Genomic DNA, 21,843 nt, shown 5'->3' on the forward strand with positions numbered 1-21,843 from the left:
TAAGTTCCTGTATTATCAGCATAGGCCATGGCCTACCTCGAATGACTAAATAGGCGACACCAACACTATCAAGTATGTGAAGTAGGTAGTTAGCAGTCATCTGGTAACCTATAACTATATTTTCCGTAACTTCCTTGGATGGAATTGATATTTCCAATACTTGACAACAATATTTTATGTCTCTGTGACCTGCCTCTTTAAGACATTCAGTTAATTTCCAGAAATTGAGGTTTTCAATATAGCTGGAGCGTCAATCGTTTAACTATACAATAAAATTGTTGTTTTAATTTTACGTAATGAAACACGATTTTTCGAAAGGGCAATTTGTCCTTTATTAAGTTAAAAGTTGATTCACAAAAATAAGAATTTATGTCTATTGCACTCTAATTTGTACACGAGAACAAAGCAAGCATTCGCACACACCTCACGGAAGCATTTATAATAACCCAAAATTTTTGTTCTTTTAATCCTGCTTATTTTTGTGTCTATAAATTAAGAACTAATTAAATACATAGTAGGTGTAATATATCACAGTATACATTACTTATTGCAAAATACATCGAAAATAATAATAATTAAAATCTAAAAATACATTGCAGTGTAATATTAATAGTATGGGGAAATCTAAATAAGGAGTAGCAGAAAATATCACATATGGATTTATCACAATCAACGGCAAGACCGCCGCCATAAATGCAAAACCTACAAATTACTTTCCCAAAGCTTTAACGAGTTATCCAGCACCTCCTCGAACCATTTCCGTTTAAGCGGGTTCTTAAACACGGGTGCCAAAGTTTTCATTTCGATTTCCAAAATGGCCTCGTTCCCCAGCAGGCTGTTTAGCTTGCCGAGCAAGCGTGGATCGCCCTTCGATTTAAGAAGGGACGGATACGTGAAAATGTAGTAATTGTGACGGAGTTTCGACGACGCCCATAGCTCGACCGTTTTGTTACCGCTGGCAACTTTTATTGCACCCATATGAACGGCCTGCCACGGACTGAAATACTGGTTCAACTCGCCCTCCCCTATATGCGATATGCCCTGGTTTTTCAGTCTGTCCTTTATCTGGAGGTAGCGTGTTTTGTTGAAGACAAATACCTGCAACGAAAATTTATTATTCCGGACATTTGCCTTATTCAAAAAATTAATAAACACAAACCTCGCGTTAGGTGGCGGTGGCGAATAAGAACACCTAATTTTCTTAAAATTTTAGAGAAATGAGAAAAATGTAATAAAAATGCCTTGCTTCCGAATGTATCTCACTTTATTTCAATTTTAATATAAATAAATAGTAAACCACCTACGTTCACATATGGTATTAAACGTTTTACTACTGTTAGTGTAGGTTCGTGCCCGTTGGTTGTTTAGAAGCAGTTAATGAAAAGAAGGATAATCATAAAATAAATGCCTAATGGTGCAGTTAGGTTATAACAACAATTTTTCTAATCGAAACTAAAACAGTTAACTGTCATATGTGTGCATGTGCAAAAGGATTTGAGTTATTGGAGAAGAAATCCTAATTGTGAGAAAAGTAATCTTAAATAATAAACTATATAGTTTCAATTCACGTTTGCTTTGGTATGGGTCATTTTTCCTGTATATGAACGACAAACTAAACAGGTATATATAAAACAAGATAATAATAAATAAACCGTCTCGTGTTTTCTTACTACTATCCCAGATAAAGACGAAAAAGCATACAATAAGTTCAAACTCAAGTTGTTCAACTTTGCAACCTCTGAGCTGCACTAGACCTGCTACGCTGCTTATTACCAAATTACGTACAAACTACAATGCGGTTCGAGTTTTATATTAAGCGTTTTTGACCTATTATTTTAAAAACACTACCTAGCGAAATGGTAAATAGCTTCAAGGTCAAGACACAGATAACACCCATAGCGTATTTTTTTCCCTGCTATTTCGTTCCATTATACCGACAAAATGAAACACCGTAAAGATTTCCTGGTAATTGTCGGAAATTTTACCAGCGTACGTGTCGGATGGGGTAACAGCAGTACGTCAACAAATTGTCAAGTTCAGGAGTACGAAAATATTCGTCAAGGTAAAATGCATAACAACGCTAAAAATGTAACCGTCAATTTTCCGCCACTATAATTTTTTCATTTGTTTTTGTTATGATCGAAAAAAACAAAAACCCACGCCGGTATTGTTTTGGAATAAAGTGAAACACGTTCATGCCATTTCGTAATCCAGTTCAAATGTTCCAATACACTTACAAGTAGATCGCGGAAAAATAACAATAATTAGTATGCACCGCTATAGATTTTTACTTTCCCTTTCCTTTTAAACGAACAGCTTAAATCATAAAAACGTTAGAGAGTGACACGTCATTGTCGCGACTTTCCAAAGATAATTTTTTATTGAAAATATAAATGGCATTTTTGATGTTTTGGTACTCCTATGCAGGGCGATTCAATATAGTGCGAAGATGAGGAATATGTTATTATATATTAAAAAACACCCATAGTTTGTTTTTCGTTCACGTTAGGTTAATTTTACAGGCATCCTTAAAAAACATATTAACCGATATGTTCATTTTCTTTTATTTCCTTCAATAATGAATAGAATATTAAAACTTCCTCCCAGTAATGCATTGTGCACTTACAGGGCGTACCAACGAAGACGGAACTTTCGTACTTTTGAACAAAAATAAAATATTTTCGAAATTAATGAAATGGTGCAGGAATATAACAGCGCTGTTGAAAGTTCTCGATCGACAGCTTTAATATTACTGGTAAGGTAAGGTAAGGCTTTTGACACCGCTTAGTCACTCCCTTTTCTGTGCAAAACTTTTATTATGGCTTTAAACTCAAAACAATCAGATTAATTCATAGTTACTTAGAAAAAAGATCACAGCAGAGATTGATAATGGCAGATCGGGGGCATTAGTGTTGGACGGAGATGTACCTCAAGGATCTCTTCTGGGGTCTTGTGTTGTTGTTGTCTTCACTTCGGATATGATTGATTACATACATACATACAGCAGTGTAATATACATCAATATACCCAATTATATGCACGTTTTTCAAGATCTGAGGTTGCTGACGTTTTAAAGAAGGTAAACAGAAGTTTAGAAAAGACAATAACGGGCTAAATCCAAAGAAGTCGGCCATTTTAAAGATTGGAATAGTAAACTACTTGACATTTCAATACTCATTCTTAACAGAAAGTTAAAAAAAATATATTGCCTGAAGCATTCGTTTTTGTCACACAAACTATTGCCATTTTGTATTTGGTCCCTGTTTGGATTTGACCATTAGAGCAAAACTCATGTATTCGTTTCATATTCAATCTAAAACTCAAAGACCACGTTAGTGAAAAGCTGAAAGAATTATGCTGGCTTAACTCTAAGACTAAGCTAAGCTAGACTCAAATTCCACCTAGCTTCCTGTTTACATAAGATGCTCAAAACTGGATTCCCCGAATATTTGATGGAAAAATTACGACCCGAATTACTGTTCATAATCCTTGTACGCGTTCCAACAATATTCATGAGATCCCAGAAATGCACAAAGCTACGTCTCAGAATTCATGTTCTTATGTGTCTGCTAATTTAAGTTGCTAAACCACCTCGAGATAAGGCTGGTCGGAAACTCATCCAGACCGCCTTTTAAATAAAATTTTAGAAAGAATCTGTTAATGGAAATTATATAAGTTAGATTTTAGTACTTTTGTTAATTTTTTTATTTATTATTTTAATTTTTGTTAATCTATTACTATTGTTAGCTCACTTACTCAGTTCTTTAAATGTATTAGAAATAAAAATAAATAAAAATTTGCTTTATTGTAGGTTGTTTTATGGATTTTTTTACATGCTCGGTTAAGTTAACAGCTCAGATGCCCGAGTGAAACATAAAGGCGTTTTTATATATTTATTTATTATGTAGGTATTTTTTTTTTGATTTTTAGAAAACAATATATATTTTTATGTTGACTTTTATTAAAAATACAATTTTACGATTGCCGTTTTATATCGTTTATACGGTAACTACGAAAAAGGACATAAAAAATACATATTTTCCAACAATTTTATATATTGGGTTGTTCGGAAAGTCATTTCGTTTTTTTTGAGGAACATGAAAGACAGTTTTCGTATAATGAATAAATATTTTATTAAATTATATATTGGCCATTCTGGTCCAACACCTTTTGCCATCTTTCTGGCAGTAACATAATTCCCCTCTCATAAAAGTTTTGGTCCTTGCTGGCAAAAAACTGGTTCAGGTGGTTTTTGACATCTTCATTTGAGGTAAAGGTTTTGCCATCCAAAAAATTTTGCAGGGACCGGAACAAATAGTAGTCGGAAGGCGCCAGATCTGGAGAATATGGTGGATGTTGCAGTACGTCCCATTCAAGCTGTAAAAGTTTTTGGCGAGTGACCAAACTTGTGTGAAGTCTCGCATTATCCTGGTGGAACACTACACCCTTCCTGTTGATTAATTCGGGCCTCTTCTCTTTAAGTGAATCATTCAATTTGTCCAGTTGATGACAATAGACTTCTGAATTAATCGTTGTATTGTCCGGCAAAAGCTCAAAAAAAACGATTCCTTTGACATCCCACCAAACGGAGAGCATCACCTTTTTTTGGTGAATGTTGGCTTTTGACACGCTTTGAGCCGGTTCATCTTTTCTGCTCCATGACCTCTTGCGTTTAACATTGTTGTATACAACCCATTTTTCGTCCCCAGTAATAATCCGCTTCAAAAATGGATCATTTTCTTGACGTTTGAGGAGCGAATCACACACATCAACGCGACGACACAAATTTCGCTCCGTAAGGACATGGGGCACCCACACATCGAGCTTCGAGGTTAAACCCATGCCTTTCAAATGGCCATAAACAGTCGAATTCGACAAATATAATCTCTCACCGATCTCTCGTGTGGTTATTCGCCGATTTGCATCAACTAATGCCTTTATCGCATCTTTGTCAGCTTCGACCGGCCTTCCAGACCGTGGTGCATCTTCGACATCAAAATTGCCGGATCGAAATTTTGCAAACCAGTTCTGGCACTGGCGTACTGTTAACACGCCTTCTCCATACACATCCGTCAATTTTTTCTCGCTTGGACAGCATTTTTACTTTTTCTGATGTAAAAAAGTAAAATATGACGAAAATGCTGCTTATTGCTGTACATATTTAAAAGGGCACCAACCAAAAACTACTGCGTAGAATTAATAGAACTTTTTCACACACAAGCCTTGCAATATCAGCTCTCAAGACATATAATGGTTATGCGGCTTAAGTGTGAAGTTGGTTTCGAAAAAACGTAATTAAGTCCTCTGACGGGAAAAAACGAAATGACTTTCCGAACAACCTTATAATATCCGTTGCATCATTGGGTATTATAAAGTAGGGAATGCAAAAACATTCAGTCCGTTTAGGGAACGGTTCATGCATATCACGCGCCCAAAGTTCTTAATTTTGATTGAAATATTTTTTTGACAACACTTTTTATTTTGGCTTTTTTTGAATGAGAAAAATCAAAAATAACCCCACACTAAGTTTCTCTCGACGCGCGTCTGCAAAACCAAAACGTCGTTACTTAATATACCCATCTATTTACATTCCGCAAAGACAAAAACCCGACTAATTAGTATTAATTACTAAACCACAACCGCATGTGAGCGGTGCGTATTTAATCAAAATCCTTCGTGAGGAAAAACACGTGATGGCCGCAAGCGAGACGCGACGGCGGGATGAGGCGACGGTCAAAATTTGAAAATTATTTTTTTCCTCGGTCCGAATTTTTCTGCGGCTAAGAAAAAAAATGATTTTTTTGTTAGCACCGATGTTGCACAGTTTCTGGCGGATATTGAAGCCGTAACGTGGTGAAATTCTGTTCAACAGACGAAAACCACAATACTATAACGATCCGTTTCGACACTACCGCCATAGGTAATGTCTCGTGACTCAGTTACAATGAAAAATTTGTCAATTTTGCATATCGCGATTGATTAATTTTTTTTTTGTATAGGTTATTTTGACATCTTCCGTTTCAAACCTACGGTGGAGCAATCGGGACGAGATGCATCGATAAAACCTTTCTTAAAAATTTCCGACACGGTGGGAGAAAAAAATGAATACAGATAGAATCGTTTCGTTCTGGGACGTAAAGCTAGTAAAAAACTCAAGAATTTGATTGGTGCAATCCATCGATGATCTATATACGCCACTGTCTTGGTTTTTTTGCGAATTCAGGAACTTGTCATAGTCTAATAATTGGTACTTTACTTTAAAATGGGAGTATTTTGGGAAATATACAGATTTTTATAATTATCTTGTCCCAAATAGCCAACATCGTAATCACCTCATAAAAAATAGGAATCACTACATTGAAGTATCCAAATTGATTGTTCATTCAATGAAAACCAAACTTTTGTAAGAGTACTTTTACTTGCATTTACACATACACGGGCCAAAGAGGGTTTTATTTCGTTATTTAGATACTTTGATTAACGTATACCTCTACCACATGGTTTGTGGATGTATACGCTCACATAATTATAAGATATGAGTAAAATATTGCGAATTTATCTAATGTCAATAAAACTCATCAAAAGACAAATTTTCCTAGAACAGAGGTGGTTTCACCAGATTCCAAAAAATACCACAAATCGGTTTTTATCAATGTTGGGACTGCTCAATTGATGACTTCTTAATTGACTAGTTAAAAAATGTTTTAAATAACATCTTGCAAATGTAGAGTGTTACCTACCATTATTTAATAATAATATGGATTTTATAATACATTATTATGCGTTTGTGATGTCCAGTTTACCTAAACCCTCTTCAAGGAATATAGGAATACGATACTTAGCGATTCGGGGAATCCCAATAATAATATCGACTCCCATAACGACGCGACGGCGACGTAACACATATAAATTTTTATTTTTAAAATTATTTCGGTCAATTCCAAAACTCTAGTTTTTACTATGCTCTTATAATTCAAGGGCGTCTGTATAGGGGATCTATTCGATATTAGTCTTGTGCATATTTCGGTATATTGAAATTTTGCACAAAATATGGGAAATACGATTGAACAAGACAAAATTTTACCTCGCGTCTTTCTAACAGAAACTTCCGCATCCAAAACCAGTTCCCAACACTTATTTGGTCAATTGCGCAACATTTTCAGCAATAGTTAAGCCGGGTAAACACGATGCAATTTCTACATGTATTTTTAGCAGATAAATATTGCTGTTAAAAATGTATGTATTTCTAGCTGGCAATTTTTTTTTATGGTAGACACGATGCAATTTTTTTTTAGCAAAATGGGCTCGACTGTTTTGGTGGAATTTAGTTTTTACAGGTTGTTGTTGTTAAATTTTGATACAAGAATTCATGCTTTCTAGAGTGTGTTAGTGTTAAATGGCTAAACTTTAGGCAAACATTTTCTTACCGACCACATAAGGGTGGAAACGAGTTTGTTTGCTGAATAATATATATTAATCAATATATATATATATATATATATATATATATATATATATATATATATATATATATATATATATATATATATATATATATATATATATATATATATATATATATATATATATACATACCTAGTGTCTCATAAAGTATATTTAGAATTTTAACAGCCATTTTTCGTAATTTCGAATTTATTTACATTTTTCATAGAAGTTAAACCTTTCAGTTTATGAAAACAAACGCACAATATTTACATGAAAAAATACAATAAAAAACCGGAATTGAATTGCCGCGCGTAGAGCTTGTATAGTACACCTTTCTGCCGCTAGGTTGTGGATAGTACAACTTATCGCGAGTTCAACGCCACCTTCGTTTTAAATTTAACTTGTTTTGTTCACTTGCAGTGCCATTTTTTGTTAACGCTGTTTTTTTGTTATTTCGTTTTTTTCGATGGCAAGTTTAAAAGAACAACGTGCAGCTGTGAAATTTTGTTTTCTGCTCGGTAAAAGTGCTGCTGAAACTGTTATAAAGACGATGCGACGGGAAAAACTCAAGTGTACCAGTGGTTCTGGACGTCCATCAACTGCTCGAATCGAGGAAAATATTGAGAAGATTCGAGAGTTTGCGCTCACAGACCGTCGACAGACAATTGAACAATTATCAAAGATTAGTGGGTTGTCTTGGAGCACCGTTCAGCGAATTTTAACCGAAGATTTGGGAATGAAAAGAGTTGCTGCCAAGTTTGTTCCTCGTGTTCTGACTGATATGCAAAAAGAACATCGAGTTGAAACATGCCGCGCTTTGAATCAACAGCTTGAAACGGATCCAGATTTTCTTTTACTGGTGACGAGTCATGGTGCTACGGTTACGATCCAGAAACGAAACAACAGTTCAGCCAATGGAAGACGTCACTGCCTCCCCGTCCAAAAAAATGTCGTCAGGTCAAATCAAACATCAAAACGATGCTGATTTGCTTTTTCGACATCAAAACCGTAGTTCATGCAGAGTTCGTTCCGCCAGGTGATACCGTTAATCAAGGTTTTTATCTGGAAGTTTTAAGAAGATTGCGCAACAGTATTCGACAAAAAAGACCCGATTTGGGGCGGACAGGGGACTGGTTCTGATGATAATGCAAATGCACACACAGTCATTTCTGTTAAGCAGTTTTTGGCTAAAAATGGCATGGTTCCTCTGCCCCATGCACCTTACTCACCTGATCTCGCTCCGTGTGACTTCTTCTTATTTCCACGTATGAAAAGGGACATGAAAGGACAGCGATTTGACAACATTGAAGAGGTCAAGAAAAAAAACGAGGGATGAGCTGTCGGCTACAGCCAAAGATGAATATAAAAAATGTTTCGAACAGTGTATTAGTTGTAATGGAGAGTATTTTGAAGGGGATAAGGTCGTTCTGTGATTCTGAAAACAATATATAGTTTATAAGAAATGATTCCGGTTTTTTTTGGGTACCCCCTCGTACATGCAGCAATACATATAGAAATTACATCGTGACTACTGGGCTTTAAATGAAAAAATGACGTTTTAGTGCATTTAGTGCAACATTCTAAATTCTCACATTTCACGTAGGAGCTTGATCCATTGTCTGAAACGGTGTTAATGGCACGATTGTGTTTTTTTTTTATTACAAGCCCAAATACAACATATGCAAATTATTCATTGAAAAATCCAAACAATAAATATTAGAACGGCGTTTGCACAATTTTGTGAAAAACAGTAACCTAGGTATATGTACGATAATTTCAGGAGAGATCGCCCAGTAGCCGAAGTGGAACCTTTTTTTTATGCAACTCTGAGTGACAAAATAAAAGAAAGATTAAAAAAAAGAACACGATGAAGAGAAAAGAGGTTAAACGCAATCAAAAAAATGAAAACGAGGAATCATCAAAACACAACAATATTTCAAATGACGATGACAGACGAGTAAAGAGGACGTGTGGCGAAAAACACAATGTAACTTCCAATGTTCATTGTGCATAGGGACTGCAAAAGTATCGATTCTTTTGGTTAGTTACACATACAGTATGTATAATTTGGTTGAACAGGCTGGGTATACTCTTTTACGTCTTCATCCATATCATTCTTTCTTTCTGTCAAAGTATTATAAATTTTATTTAAAAAATGTAATTAATAACATACCAATTGGGAGCTGGAAAAATTCAGTACAGGCACATTATGAAAATTGAAGACTCTTACATGTCTATACGAAACAGCATAAAAGCTATTATAATTAATCTCAATGACGACTCTGATAGGGAAAGAGAATTAGATTTAGAATATATATATATATATATATATATATATATATATATATATATATATATATATATATATATATATATATATATATATATATATATATATATATATATATATATATATTCTCACGTATTGATTCACGGATGGAAAAATGTGATGACACTATATTCCGGGATATCATCCGTTCGCTCGTTGAACTCCGACTGGAATCCTGCATCCGACTGGAATCCTGCAAATCTTGCATCCGACTGGAATCCTGCAGACGTTTCGCCAAAATCTCACTTGGCATCTTCAATGCTCGCGTGAGTGTTCGAAGTGTTTTCGGAACGCGAGCATTGAAGATGCCAAGTGAGATTTTGGCGAAACGTCTGCAGGATTCCAGTCGGATGCAAGATTTGCAGGATTCCAGTCGGATGCAGGATTCCAGTCGGAGTTCAACGAGCGAACGGATGATATCCCGGAATATAGTGTCATCATATATATATATATATATATATATATATATATATATATATATATATATATATATATATATATATATATATATATATATATATATATATATATATATATATATATATATATATATATATATATATATATATATATATATATATATATATATATATATATATATATATATTCCTAGCTATGAATTTATTGTTTATATTTAATGTCACGTAAATAAACCAAAAAATATATATTATTACCATGATGAAGATTGAGACTATATAAGTTGTTATGAATTAGGTTCTATGGAATGGAGTGATGTGCAGAGCTTTTCCATACACATGTGTCCAAAATACTTAAGAATTCGCTATGACCGCTTCAAGACAAATCCAACTTCCTTACTTGTAGCACTCGACCAACTGTCTAAGGAACATCAGTGTGTAAAAATAAACCTTCTTCATTTTCATGGGTGGGGGAATAGAAAAATTGGTAACTAACTTATCAGTTGATGATTTGTTAGTGCGAAGCAGATGAAAGAAAATTGTTATCAAGATTACAATAATCGGCACAGAAACAATCTTTCTTCACCTGCTTCGGCCTGTATTACCCACCCGTGCCCTAGTGAAGAGGGCCGTATGTTAAAAATAAAGAAGTTAAAAAAAAACAATTTACGTAATAAAATGGGCGAAAAAACCCATCGCATACGGGTTTTTTAGGTAGTTTAGCTGGTCATTTCAAGTAATATATTTTTTAAACTGATTGTTTGATTTGAAAGAACGGTGGATCAACTATCCTGGGCTTTTAGCTCAATAACTACAAAAACAGGAGATGTTCTGGCGATGGTCTCAATTCTTCAATACGAACCGCGTGTTTCGAAATCAGCGACGAATCGTGACGAAGAAACGTTTATAATAAACAATCGTTGATTAGTAACCCATAAGGTCACGACTTCTCAAATATTACGTCGTTCTCCGACAACAAACTGAGGCAAGTTAATGTTTTTTTTTTTGTAACAATATAAGTAGGAACTCGTAGTTTATCAAATAATTAGTATTTACTTGTTAATATTTCCGGGAACCGGTCCACGATAAGTCCAATTATATACATACACATAAAATGTGACGATACACGTATATTCTTTCCTGGAACAAAAACGCCGCAGATTCATAGGAAACGCTTTGTTACTTTTCAGGTCGACTTTTGGTGACCTTCAAAAATATTTTCGCCGCTTAATTGACAGGTAAAGACTTTGTCACGCGCCTTCCCCGTTTATTAGTAAGACCACATCAGTTGGATTTGGACCTTAATTTCGACAAAAAGTCTGGAATAGTTGCGAAGCGAAATACTAAAAAAAAAAACGACAAAAAACAGTGGCGCACTTACACGGCGCATAGGGTTCGAAACTTCTTTATTTTTAAGATACGACCTTCTTCACTAGGGCACGGGTTGTTGGTCGAGTGCTACAAATAAGGAAGTTTGATTTGTCTTGGAGCGGTCATGGCGAATTCTTAAGTATTTTGGACACATTCATAACAACTTATATAGTCTCGATCTTCATCGAGCTGGCTTTTTTCCGCAATTATGGAAGTTAACGGCAATAAAACTTGGGTCCGGCAGGTATTAAAAGACAGAACTTTAGAGGCGGACTCTCAAAGGTTTTTGTAATAATATAATTTTTTTAGTTTATTTACGTGACATTAAATATAAACAATAAATTCATAGCTATATATATATATATATATATATATATATATATATATATATATATATATATATATATATATATATATATATATATATATATTGATGATGACGTTTCGCCAAAATCTCACGTGGCATCTTCAATGCTATGGGGTTAAACATGCAATGATATGGATGAAGTCGTAAAATACTCAACCTGTTCAACCAAATTATACTTACTGTTTTTTAATTGCATATGCATTTAGGACTTCCAAAAGTTGCGCTTTTTTGAATTCAAAATATGTATCATTTTCTAACAAATATTCCTGGATTTCAGTTTGTCAACTAGATGAGACTGGTTTTTTGCGTAGCAGACGACTGTGGTAGCTTGCGATATTCATGACAATAACACTATCATTGGGGATACTTTTTAAGATTGTTTTGAAAGCAAATTTCGGCACTTGTATCCTCATGGGAATCCTTAATATCTTTTGCAGACAACAGCAAGTAGTTTGAGACAAATCCGTCTTCTGACCCAGCGTTTCCTTTTATTTGAAGTTTTTTTCGTCTGACAGTTTTGAGTGGAGTCCACCCAGCCTTTGGATACAGTGTCGTCTGTATCGAACCCTGTTTCATCAAAGTAAATTATGGATCTGTTGTCTTATCTATATCATTTAATTTCTTGAAGTGCGTAATCTGTGGGATTCCATTACTACTTGTCTTTTGTTTGTTTTACGGTACTTAAATCCCATTTCACACACAACTCGGAGGGTGGCACGGGTTATGTTTATATTGGTTTCATCTTCTCTAGCTTCTTTTCAGTTTTTCCAAGGTAGGAACAATTTCGCTTTGATAAAGACAATATAATTTCCTTCTTATTAGGTCCGGAACACTATCATCTATACGGTGAGTTTGAAAATCACTTCAAAAATCGATATTGGCGTGTTTCTAAGTAGAAAGGTTTCGTTTAAACTTTCTTGCTCTACTGATTAAAGTTTCATACACATTTTTCACAACCTGTTTTGCATCAAGCGACAAACGATTTCGATGCGTCATATTATCGTAAAATTGCTTTTTCGAATAACACGGTAAAAACTATTATTCAACACTGCCACAAATGGTACACACTCGCGAAATATATCAGAAAGAAAAAAATACACCTGGCCCATTCCCTTCTCGTCACTCAAATAACAACAAATGTCACGTTAATGGGTAACAATAGGTAATAACATCGTTAAAGTTTTGTTGGGTCCATCCAAAGCCAAGACGATGAAGATTGAAACAGACTACACCTCTATTTTGTATCGTAAACCTGGTATTACAGACTATACCCGTTTTACCTGATATAATGAATTCCCCGTAATGTAGGACTGGATATAATGCGATCCGTACTTCTTGATAAACGTAAATACACTGGCCACGTCGCCGAAACGAATGTTCTCGATCTCCTGCTGCACGTCTTCAATGAGGCCGAGGTCCCTAGGAGTCTTCGTCAGCTCAACACTATCTCTAAACCGCGACAAACGCACCAGCACGTAACAATGGTCTTTCGCGAGGTACGTGGAATTGACACCCAAATTCCTGGCCAGCGTTTCCGTGGACCAGCTCGACGTAAAAGCCCGCCACGGCTTCTCCAGCCGTTCGAAATTGAAGTCCCGGAAATACGCCTGCACCAGCTGCTGGAGATTGTCGCAGAACTCCATGTGGAAGTCGCCGTCGAACACTTTCTTTTGTTTTTTCGGCGTGCGCGCCGACACCGACGAGTACCGGTCGACGTCGGTGAAGACGTTAATCGTCGGTTCGCGGAAGATCCACTCGGAATCGTTTCGGGGCACCACCTTCATGCTGAGGCTCAGATAACCGTATCTGCGATACGAGAAAAGTGGGTTTTAAAAACGGTAATAACTCAAACAAACTAGTATCCTTCATACAATTCTACTAAGTGATAGTAACAAAACGAAAGAATTGAAACTTTTATTATATATCTTCTTTTTGTAGATTTTTACATAACTAAAAACCATATATTGTTAGATGAAGAAATTGAAGGAGCAGTTGCAGTTTGCCTTGAAGGGCTAGATTGTGGATATATAAAGAGGGCAGCTGTTTTAAATAACATCTGTTAATTTAATATTACGTTTAATTTCTCGCGTCAAGCGTTCTTGGAATGAATTTTATTTAAGGGACGATTTAAGCAACAAGGAAGCTTCAAGGAACGACTATTAATTTCACCCTCAAGTCTTTTATTGAAAATAAACATTGTTTTTTAAGTAAATGTTCAAACAACCCTCCAACAGTTAAACAATATCCTTAGTGTTCCAAAAATTTATCTTTAAAATAGTTTGGATGAAATTGTGAAATCCTGTCACATTCTAAGGAAATGGCGTTATGTAACTGGTTAAGATTTTCAAATTTAACATTTTTATAGATAACACTTTTCAAGTGACTCCACAGAAAGAAGTCGGCCAACAATATTCCCGTTAAATCAATTTCCCAAATACTCCCTAATCATACGGGAATTATGGGCGGAACAACTGTCCATTGATTGTAATAAGTTGAAATAGCTTTCTGCCGTCAGGTTATAGTCAATAAAAAATGGCCCAATAATACGATGTCCGCAAATTCCCACCGTAACATTTATTTTTTGGGGATATCGGCTTCGAGTATCAACAAAACGAACGAACTGAATGAATTCCAATGAGTAGAATTCATTCAGTGTTAAATCCCCATCATTATTTGCTGCTAAAACAAAATGCTACTTTTTTTTCTCCATCGCCTTCCCGGAGCTCTTGGTGATTTTCGCATTCATAGGAAAAATATTTGTTTTTTTTAATGCGCGCAATCTGGGGCTTCCTTGTTGCTTAAACCGTCCTTTAAATGAAATTTATTCCAAGAAAGCTTTAAGGGACAAGAAGGTCTGAAGAACCGAGTATAAGTTTCATCCTAAGAAAAACAAATGTGCATATCTTTATTGTAAACCGACCTTTATTTGATCTGTCATTGTCCAGCTTGGCGTCGTCAAGTCTGTTGTATTGACCTTTTGTCATTTTTCCATCATATTTAATTCAACAACTGAATATTGGCTTATTAAATAAAATAAAATAAAAATAAATAAAATAATAAAAATAAATAAAATATTTGGCACCCAAAAGTTTACATGGGATTTCCTGTGCATTCTTCTCTTTGGCTACGAATGCTCCGATTTTATTGTGGTTAATTAGAAAAGTAAAAACTAGCTCGCTACCTGCGGTTGTAAATATTGACAGGGTAATATGAACTCTATAGTATACAATTTTTCAATTAAAAACCAAGCAACAAACTCTCAGTTTGTGTCGTAGCCAATATCATAGGCTCTCAATGAAGATAGTAAGAAAATAAGATATAAATATTGAATGACTTCCCAACGACTACGAAAAGAAAGTAAAATCAACGTGACGATTAAAAGGTTCAATTGTCCAAAATCGGCGCCGATTTGATGTCCTTAAAGTAACACGGCTCAGGAAGGAAGGAGCTATTTACGGAGGATTACGAAGTTGCACGTCTCTCGAATTCTATTTGGAGGTATGTATTCGGCATTTGGTCGGGGTCTACTCCGGTCGATCCACTCGTTAAACGCAATTAAATAATTACACGCACCCATCCAAGAAGCACCAGATGTTTCCCGTTACAATTGCTGTTGGCTGAATGTCACCGAACATAACCATAACAGTTTAACAGCTTTTTATCTTCTTTAAGTAAAGTTAATCGTGAATTTATAAAAAAAAACAATGAGCTGAAGCTGTACAGGTGTTGCGGTAAAACAAACAGCAGCAATTTCTGCAATAAAGTAGTTGCTAATTGAATATAGAGGGTGTTTTTGAATGTTTTAATAATGTTAATGTCAAAAAAATCGTAAGATTATTAAGATATTTATCGATCTGCATCTTGATCCGAAAACAAAGCAGTTCTGGACGGAGTGTCCTATCCCAAGATCACTCAGAGAATGATTTCTTGCAATTTAGCTGTATGTAAAAAAAATAATGCGTTGTGCTACATGACTGCAACACAATAACTTAATTGATTAATAATATTGAATAATAATAACATACTCAATTAAAAAGAACAATTAATAAAAGCATTTTCTTTATGGTTGAACGACACTGTCAAAATACCGTTTCCGCTATTTTTCAATAGGCGTTTCGAAAAACATTGGCAAAACAATGGTCTCGATTCCGGAATACAGAGAATGGGTAATTTTTCGGCAAACTGCATGACGCGGCAAGGTTCCATTCTCCCTCGAAAACGAATAAACGACAGCATAAGGGGCAAACTTATCGAATTGGCGTGTGACCTTTGTCAGTCAAGGCTGAGTCGCTTTAAAAAGGTAAGAATTCGTAAGAGACCATAAACGTATATGCAATGGGTGCAGTACAGATTCAGGTAATAGATAGGCGCAGAGCAATTGCGAAATATATAGGGTGTAACAGGGTAAGTATTACGAGAAGTGAAACCGTAGGTAGACAACAAGGATAACCGATGGCGTCGCAATTTTTCGAATAAAATAATGATATATATTGTGATTTTATGTCGCTTTTGTACACTGATAACTTTGGTTTAGTAAAAAAATTAAAAAATCATTTTTTATTAGAAATAAACCAACGAATTTACAAAAGTACAACTTTTAATTAATTTAAAATCAGTGGCTTATTAAAAAAATTAATGGTTATCGTTTTTCTTCGTTTTTTTTTAAATAGAATAATACTATAGCTGATTTTATGAAATTTGAATTAAAAAAAAAATACCCATATAATTTCATAGAGTATTCTTATGAATCACAACCAAAGTTGCGATGGAACGTTCAAATTTTAGACCGACGCGAAAAAAATAAAATTGCATCATTTGCAACAAACTGGGACATTTTAATTTTGTAAAATTTTTAAGATAAAATGTCAACATGAACAGTGAAAAATATTGACACCATTAATACCATTTGGATCATTTCAAAATGATGATATATTTTTTCAGAAATGATAAGGTGTCGCCAATTTATGCGGTTGTCATGGTGTTACGGTAGCGTTTCGCAGTTTTCCGTTTACATTAAATGGAGGACCATGTTTGTGCATTTGGTACGCTGCTAGACATTAAACAGATTATTTTTTGTTGTTGTATGTAGTTTTCTAGAGTAAATACTTATCACTGTCACAAAGAAAAACGTTTTTGTGTACAATTTGTTGCCGATCTAAGAACGACCCGTAACTCGCCTGGGAGTGCGGCTACGACTTCCAGGGAATCCCCTCTGCACATACTAAGCATCACTCCCAAACGAAATAAAGGCAATTAAAACAACATTACCTGGTAAAAATGTCGATCGATCTGCCGACTTTGAGCTGACTCTCGTCGGACGTCGCACCGTAAACGACGTCTTCCCCAAACCAATAAAACAGCGAGAGCATGGCGGTCAGCAGCATCAGCGTTTGATGCTGCTGCCGCTGCTGCGCTCCACACCACATTCTCGGCACGACTGCTTTTTGTTCTTCGCAGTCGGGTCCCTGCCGATCGACTTCTGCTGAAAAACAACCGACAAAATGTTAAGGTAAGAAAGAGTCCTTGGGACCGTCGAAGTGGGACGCCTACGCCAATGGTCTCGCTCGACTTGATAACAGCAGCGGTCCGAGATAACGCATTTACGCTTTTGACGTAAAAACTCGTTAAATAACGTTTCGGACGCGGACGACGTGGACACGTGCAGCATGGTGGAAACGATCTCCTTGGCAACCGGATCGGAGGATATATATGGGGTCGGAATTTGTTTGTTCTAGGTCTCGTCCAAAAATATGAATATTTTCGTTTTTACTGCCCAGTGTGGCCATTTTTGACACTTTTACCACATATTTCCTCTATCTTTAAAGATAAACAGAGGGGTGTCTGTATGTTTTCCATCTGATAACTTATGGAAAGGATGATAGTATACGGAGTTGTTGAAAATAAAGAGTAGTTTCAACCCATAGAGACATATCGCCCTACAAACATGGCGAAAAATTAAACTATTATATAAACACACTGTCTGCATATTTTTCATATTCTTATGAGTAAAGGGGATTGAATTACACTACCCCAGAAACTGTTTAGTTTTTGTAATATATTAATAGAATTTACCCAAGACATATGTGAATACTTGCCACATTTTCTGAGAAAGTGCCCGAATAACTAGAATAGGGTTTCTACTTTAATTTAAAATACTCAAACACCAATAAGAAGTTAAATTGTTTAGGGATTGATTCCGAGCTTTCTATTAACAGTACTAACGACAATATCGTAAACAAACACGTATTATTAATATAATCTCAACTTACACATAACAGTAAATTCCAGGATCTTTCACATATGTCTATGGTAGAACCATTTAAAACTAATTCTTCCCAAAATAATATAGTATTTCCAAGAGCAAATAAAGGAAAGACAGTCACAGCTATCGATTCTCTAGAATATTTAACAAAAACGAAACAGTTTCTTTAACCAGATATATACCAAAGTATACAATATGATAACATCGAGTTATATCAAAAACAAATCAAAACCGTAATTAGATATTCAACAATTTTGAGTGACGGTGAAAAATACCAACTAATAATTATTAATCCTCAACCTCCAAAATTATATTTTTTTATTAAATTACACAAACAGGATATGCCAATTAGGCCTGTAGTTTCTTTTGTAACAGCACCAACAAGTAAATTTTCAACAAGATTAATAAAAATTTTAGAATATCATATTGCCTCTAAACCTAGAGATACATTATCAAAAATTCGTTCGCACTAATCAACAAGGTTAGAGACATTAAAATTCCTTCTCAGGCAATTTTAGTTTCCTTCCTCACTCAGAGACAAGTGAACCCAGCATAATATTCATCATAAATTGTTAGGTAGTTTAAGAGTTTGTTTAGACCAAAATTACCTTGAATTTAATGGTCAATTTTAAATTGCTAAAGGATTAACTATGGGAAATCCACTTAGTCCACTACTTGCAGAAATTTTCATGGACAATGTAGAAAAAATACATAAACATCCTCTGAGTAAAAGATTTCTTTGGTGGTATAGATAATACAGGCGTTTTTGATTCACATTAACCGCACAACCGCATACAATTTACCTTGGGGACCCCTAAAGTGTCTGGACTTGACTATAACTAAATTAAAGAACAAATCAGATTTTTCTATTTACCATAAAGCCTCACACAAGGACACAGTAATCACCCTGCCACATACAAAATGGCCGCCTTTTATTACTTTATTCACAGACTACTTATTATACCACTTTCCAAAGAAAATTTTGAAAAAGAATGAAATGATATAAAACAAATAGATTTTCACAATGGTTACGACCTCTGTTTGATAGATACGATTATAACTCAAAAACAGTTTCAAATAACTCTGAACTCTATCTATATTAAACACAGAACCCAAAATTTATAAAATTTATAAAGCAATAAAATCTAAAACATCTAAATTTGGTCTTAATATTGCTTTTAAAATTGAAAACACCGTAGGAAAATTTTTAAAAAACAATATAACTAAATAACTAAAAACTGAAAAATCCGAAGTTACAAGTAGAAATGTAGATCATGTCCCAAAATTTACATCGGACAAACAGGTAGAACATTTAAGAAATACATTAGGGGAGATAGCATAACAAAAAAGTTCCAATTCCATTCAGAAAAGCCTAAGTTTGACGATAAGTTTGATATTTTACATAATGAATCAATAAAATTGATTCGAATCTATTACTTAATGACCAATTGGATTTAAATGCGTCTCCGTTGTTAATTTTAAATGTATACCCTAACACGGTAATCAAAAATTTATGTTCCGCTATATCTGTTGGGCGATATCTCGGCAATAGTTGATTTTTGACCCAACGTTTGTATAATAATCTACTCTTTATTTTTGACCACACCACATTTACTATTTTCCTTTACCTTAATTTGTAAGCTGTGAGACTTATCTATTAAAAAGGCTTAGGCAGATAACAAAGCTCAGAGGGAATACTGCGTTCGCTCTTGAAAAAATTGGTTTACGCTGGCCTTTCCAAGTTATAATTATTAACGAAGAAGCCCTAGAGGAAAATTCATTTCTTCTCCTTATTATTATTATAAAAAAACTCATGAAAAGTTAATGATAACTTAGAATGATAAAATGCAAATTTCGCAAGGCGATGGGGACAACGATAATTGAAGATCCGAGTAAATTTTTTTTTTTTCATTTCCGACCCGAGCGTTTCGACAGTGGCGGCGGGGTATAATTATAATTAACCATTATTTAAGAAATTTATTTTTTAATGTCTCAATATTTGGACCGAGAAAATTAAATCGCGTGCAAGGTCGGCGCTTGTTAACAACGCTATTTTGTAACGGAAACCAGTTTGTGTTTCAGCATATTGTCCAAGCGACACGGCTAAATAATATGTTAAAATTGCCCATATGCACTACTTTCCTAAATTTCACGAAAAAGGGTGAAACGAAAAACGAAAAAAGGGTTTTTATTAACCAGTGGTGCTCTTGTTAGTACCAATCTTTACCCACACCTGCAATTTAGTGATACTTGGATAACTGAATACTATTAATTACAAGGTAATGCATGAAAGACGCAATGGACCTCACGAACAAGCTATTACCATTCATACTCCATTGAAAATAAATCTCGTAGGTCAGGAATATCGCAAGAAATGTTGTTCTGAACGATTTTTCCTTTGCCTTGCTTGTTAAATTGAAACCGAGAGCGGCAATGACCCGAATAGTTGAATTTGGCTCGTAGCCTAGAGGGAGAGTTATACGAAACCTGTCGACTGATTTGCATGCAACATCCGCAAAAAATCGATTACTAGACATTTTGCTTGTTTAAGCTTACAAAATTTCGAATACGTCGAGTTATTCTTTATATTCGTAGTACTATTATTGCTTATTGCTTATAAATCTAGATAAAATAGATAAAATAAATAAAAACTCATCTTCCTAGAGTTTTTAAAATATCAATTGTTATATAGGCTCGCTAAAGCTTATAAAATTAATATCCTTTAGTGTTTGTTTTCTAAAAAAACTTTAGCGCAGTCATAAAAAATAATAAATAAAATAAATAAAAGCTCACCTGATAACACAATTTCGGCAAAATTCCCGAGACAAAACCAATTGCATTCCGATTTTTCCGACAAAATTAAAAACAAAAACGCGATAATCTTCGCATAGTTAATTGTTTCGTGAAAAACTATTCATCGCACTGCTTTTCAATTGACGTCCCCATTCCTTTAAAAGCAAAACTATACGGCGTGCCATAATGAAAATATCAACAGTGCCCCTACTGGAATGTAATGTAGAAAATAAAATACAGTAACGATTTTTCTTTCATGCCATGTGCCTTTCCCAGATTTAATCGCCATATAGCGCGACATCTATTGACCAGGCACCAAACCTTGACTTCAACAATATTAAAGCATTCGTTGGCTCAGCAGGTTTTTCGTTCCGGAATAAGATGTCTCTGACGTTGTATGATTTTTTCGAACATAGTATTAATAGCACCGGATAGGTGGCGCAAGCTGAATTCGAAGTGATCTGAGAGATACACAACAATAATTTTATTATTGTTGTGTATTATTTATTAAAGTACTCTATTCTTTAAATGAAATATTTTTTTCAAATTAAAATGTCGTATACTATTAAATCGTAGAACCATTTAATTATCAGAATGTCACTGCGTTAGCTTAAAATTTAGTAATGGCACTGGCATCAAAATAAAGGTTGATAACAAATGGCATAAGTAGACATAATAAATAATAGCAGAAAATGGCAAAACTTCGCCAGATTACACAATAAATATTTTTTAAATGCCGGACGGAATATCCAAGCGTTGATATGAAAGAAAAGCGAAAAAAAATCAAATAAAAATTTTAGCGAATCCGGAAAAGCAAACAAAACGTCGTATAATAATAGATATATCGACATTGCACCAC

At 34.8% G+C, this 21,843-nt stretch overlaps 1 protein-coding gene across 2 annotated transcripts; it reads right to left on the reverse strand.

The window, feature by feature from the left end:
* Positions 1 to 310: 310 nt before the first annotated feature.
* LOC132704954 (torso-like protein) lies at positions 311 to 21,130 on the reverse strand. Of its 2 annotated transcripts, none has more exons than XM_060675310.1 (4): positions 20,985 to 21,130; positions 17,198 to 17,408; positions 13,210 to 13,735; positions 311 to 1,098 (listed from the first exon to the last, which is right to left on the reverse strand). In XM_060675310.1, exons 2-4 carry the CDS (start codon positions 17,353 to 17,355, stop codon positions 703 to 705), a joined length of 1,080 nt encoding a protein of 359 aa, XP_060531293.1. In that variant the 5' UTR covers positions 17,356 to 17,408; positions 20,985 to 21,130; the 3' UTR covers positions 311 to 702. The 2 variants fall into 2 exon arrangements, with proteins under 2 accessions (XP_060531293.1, XP_060531294.1); XM_060675311.1 differs by having other exon boundaries at positions 17,198 to 17,411; positions 20,985 to 21,102.
* Between the last annotated feature and the right edge of the window lie 713 nt (positions 21,131 to 21,843).

Source organism: Cylas formicarius, unplaced genomic scaffold, assembly GCF_029955315.1.
Source record: "Cylas formicarius isolate icCylForm1 unplaced genomic scaffold, icCylForm1.1 PGA_scaffold_7__23_contigs__length_41026272, whole genome shotgun sequence".
Lineage (NCBI taxonomy): Eukaryota > Metazoa > Arthropoda > Insecta > Coleoptera > Brentidae > Cylas > Cylas formicarius.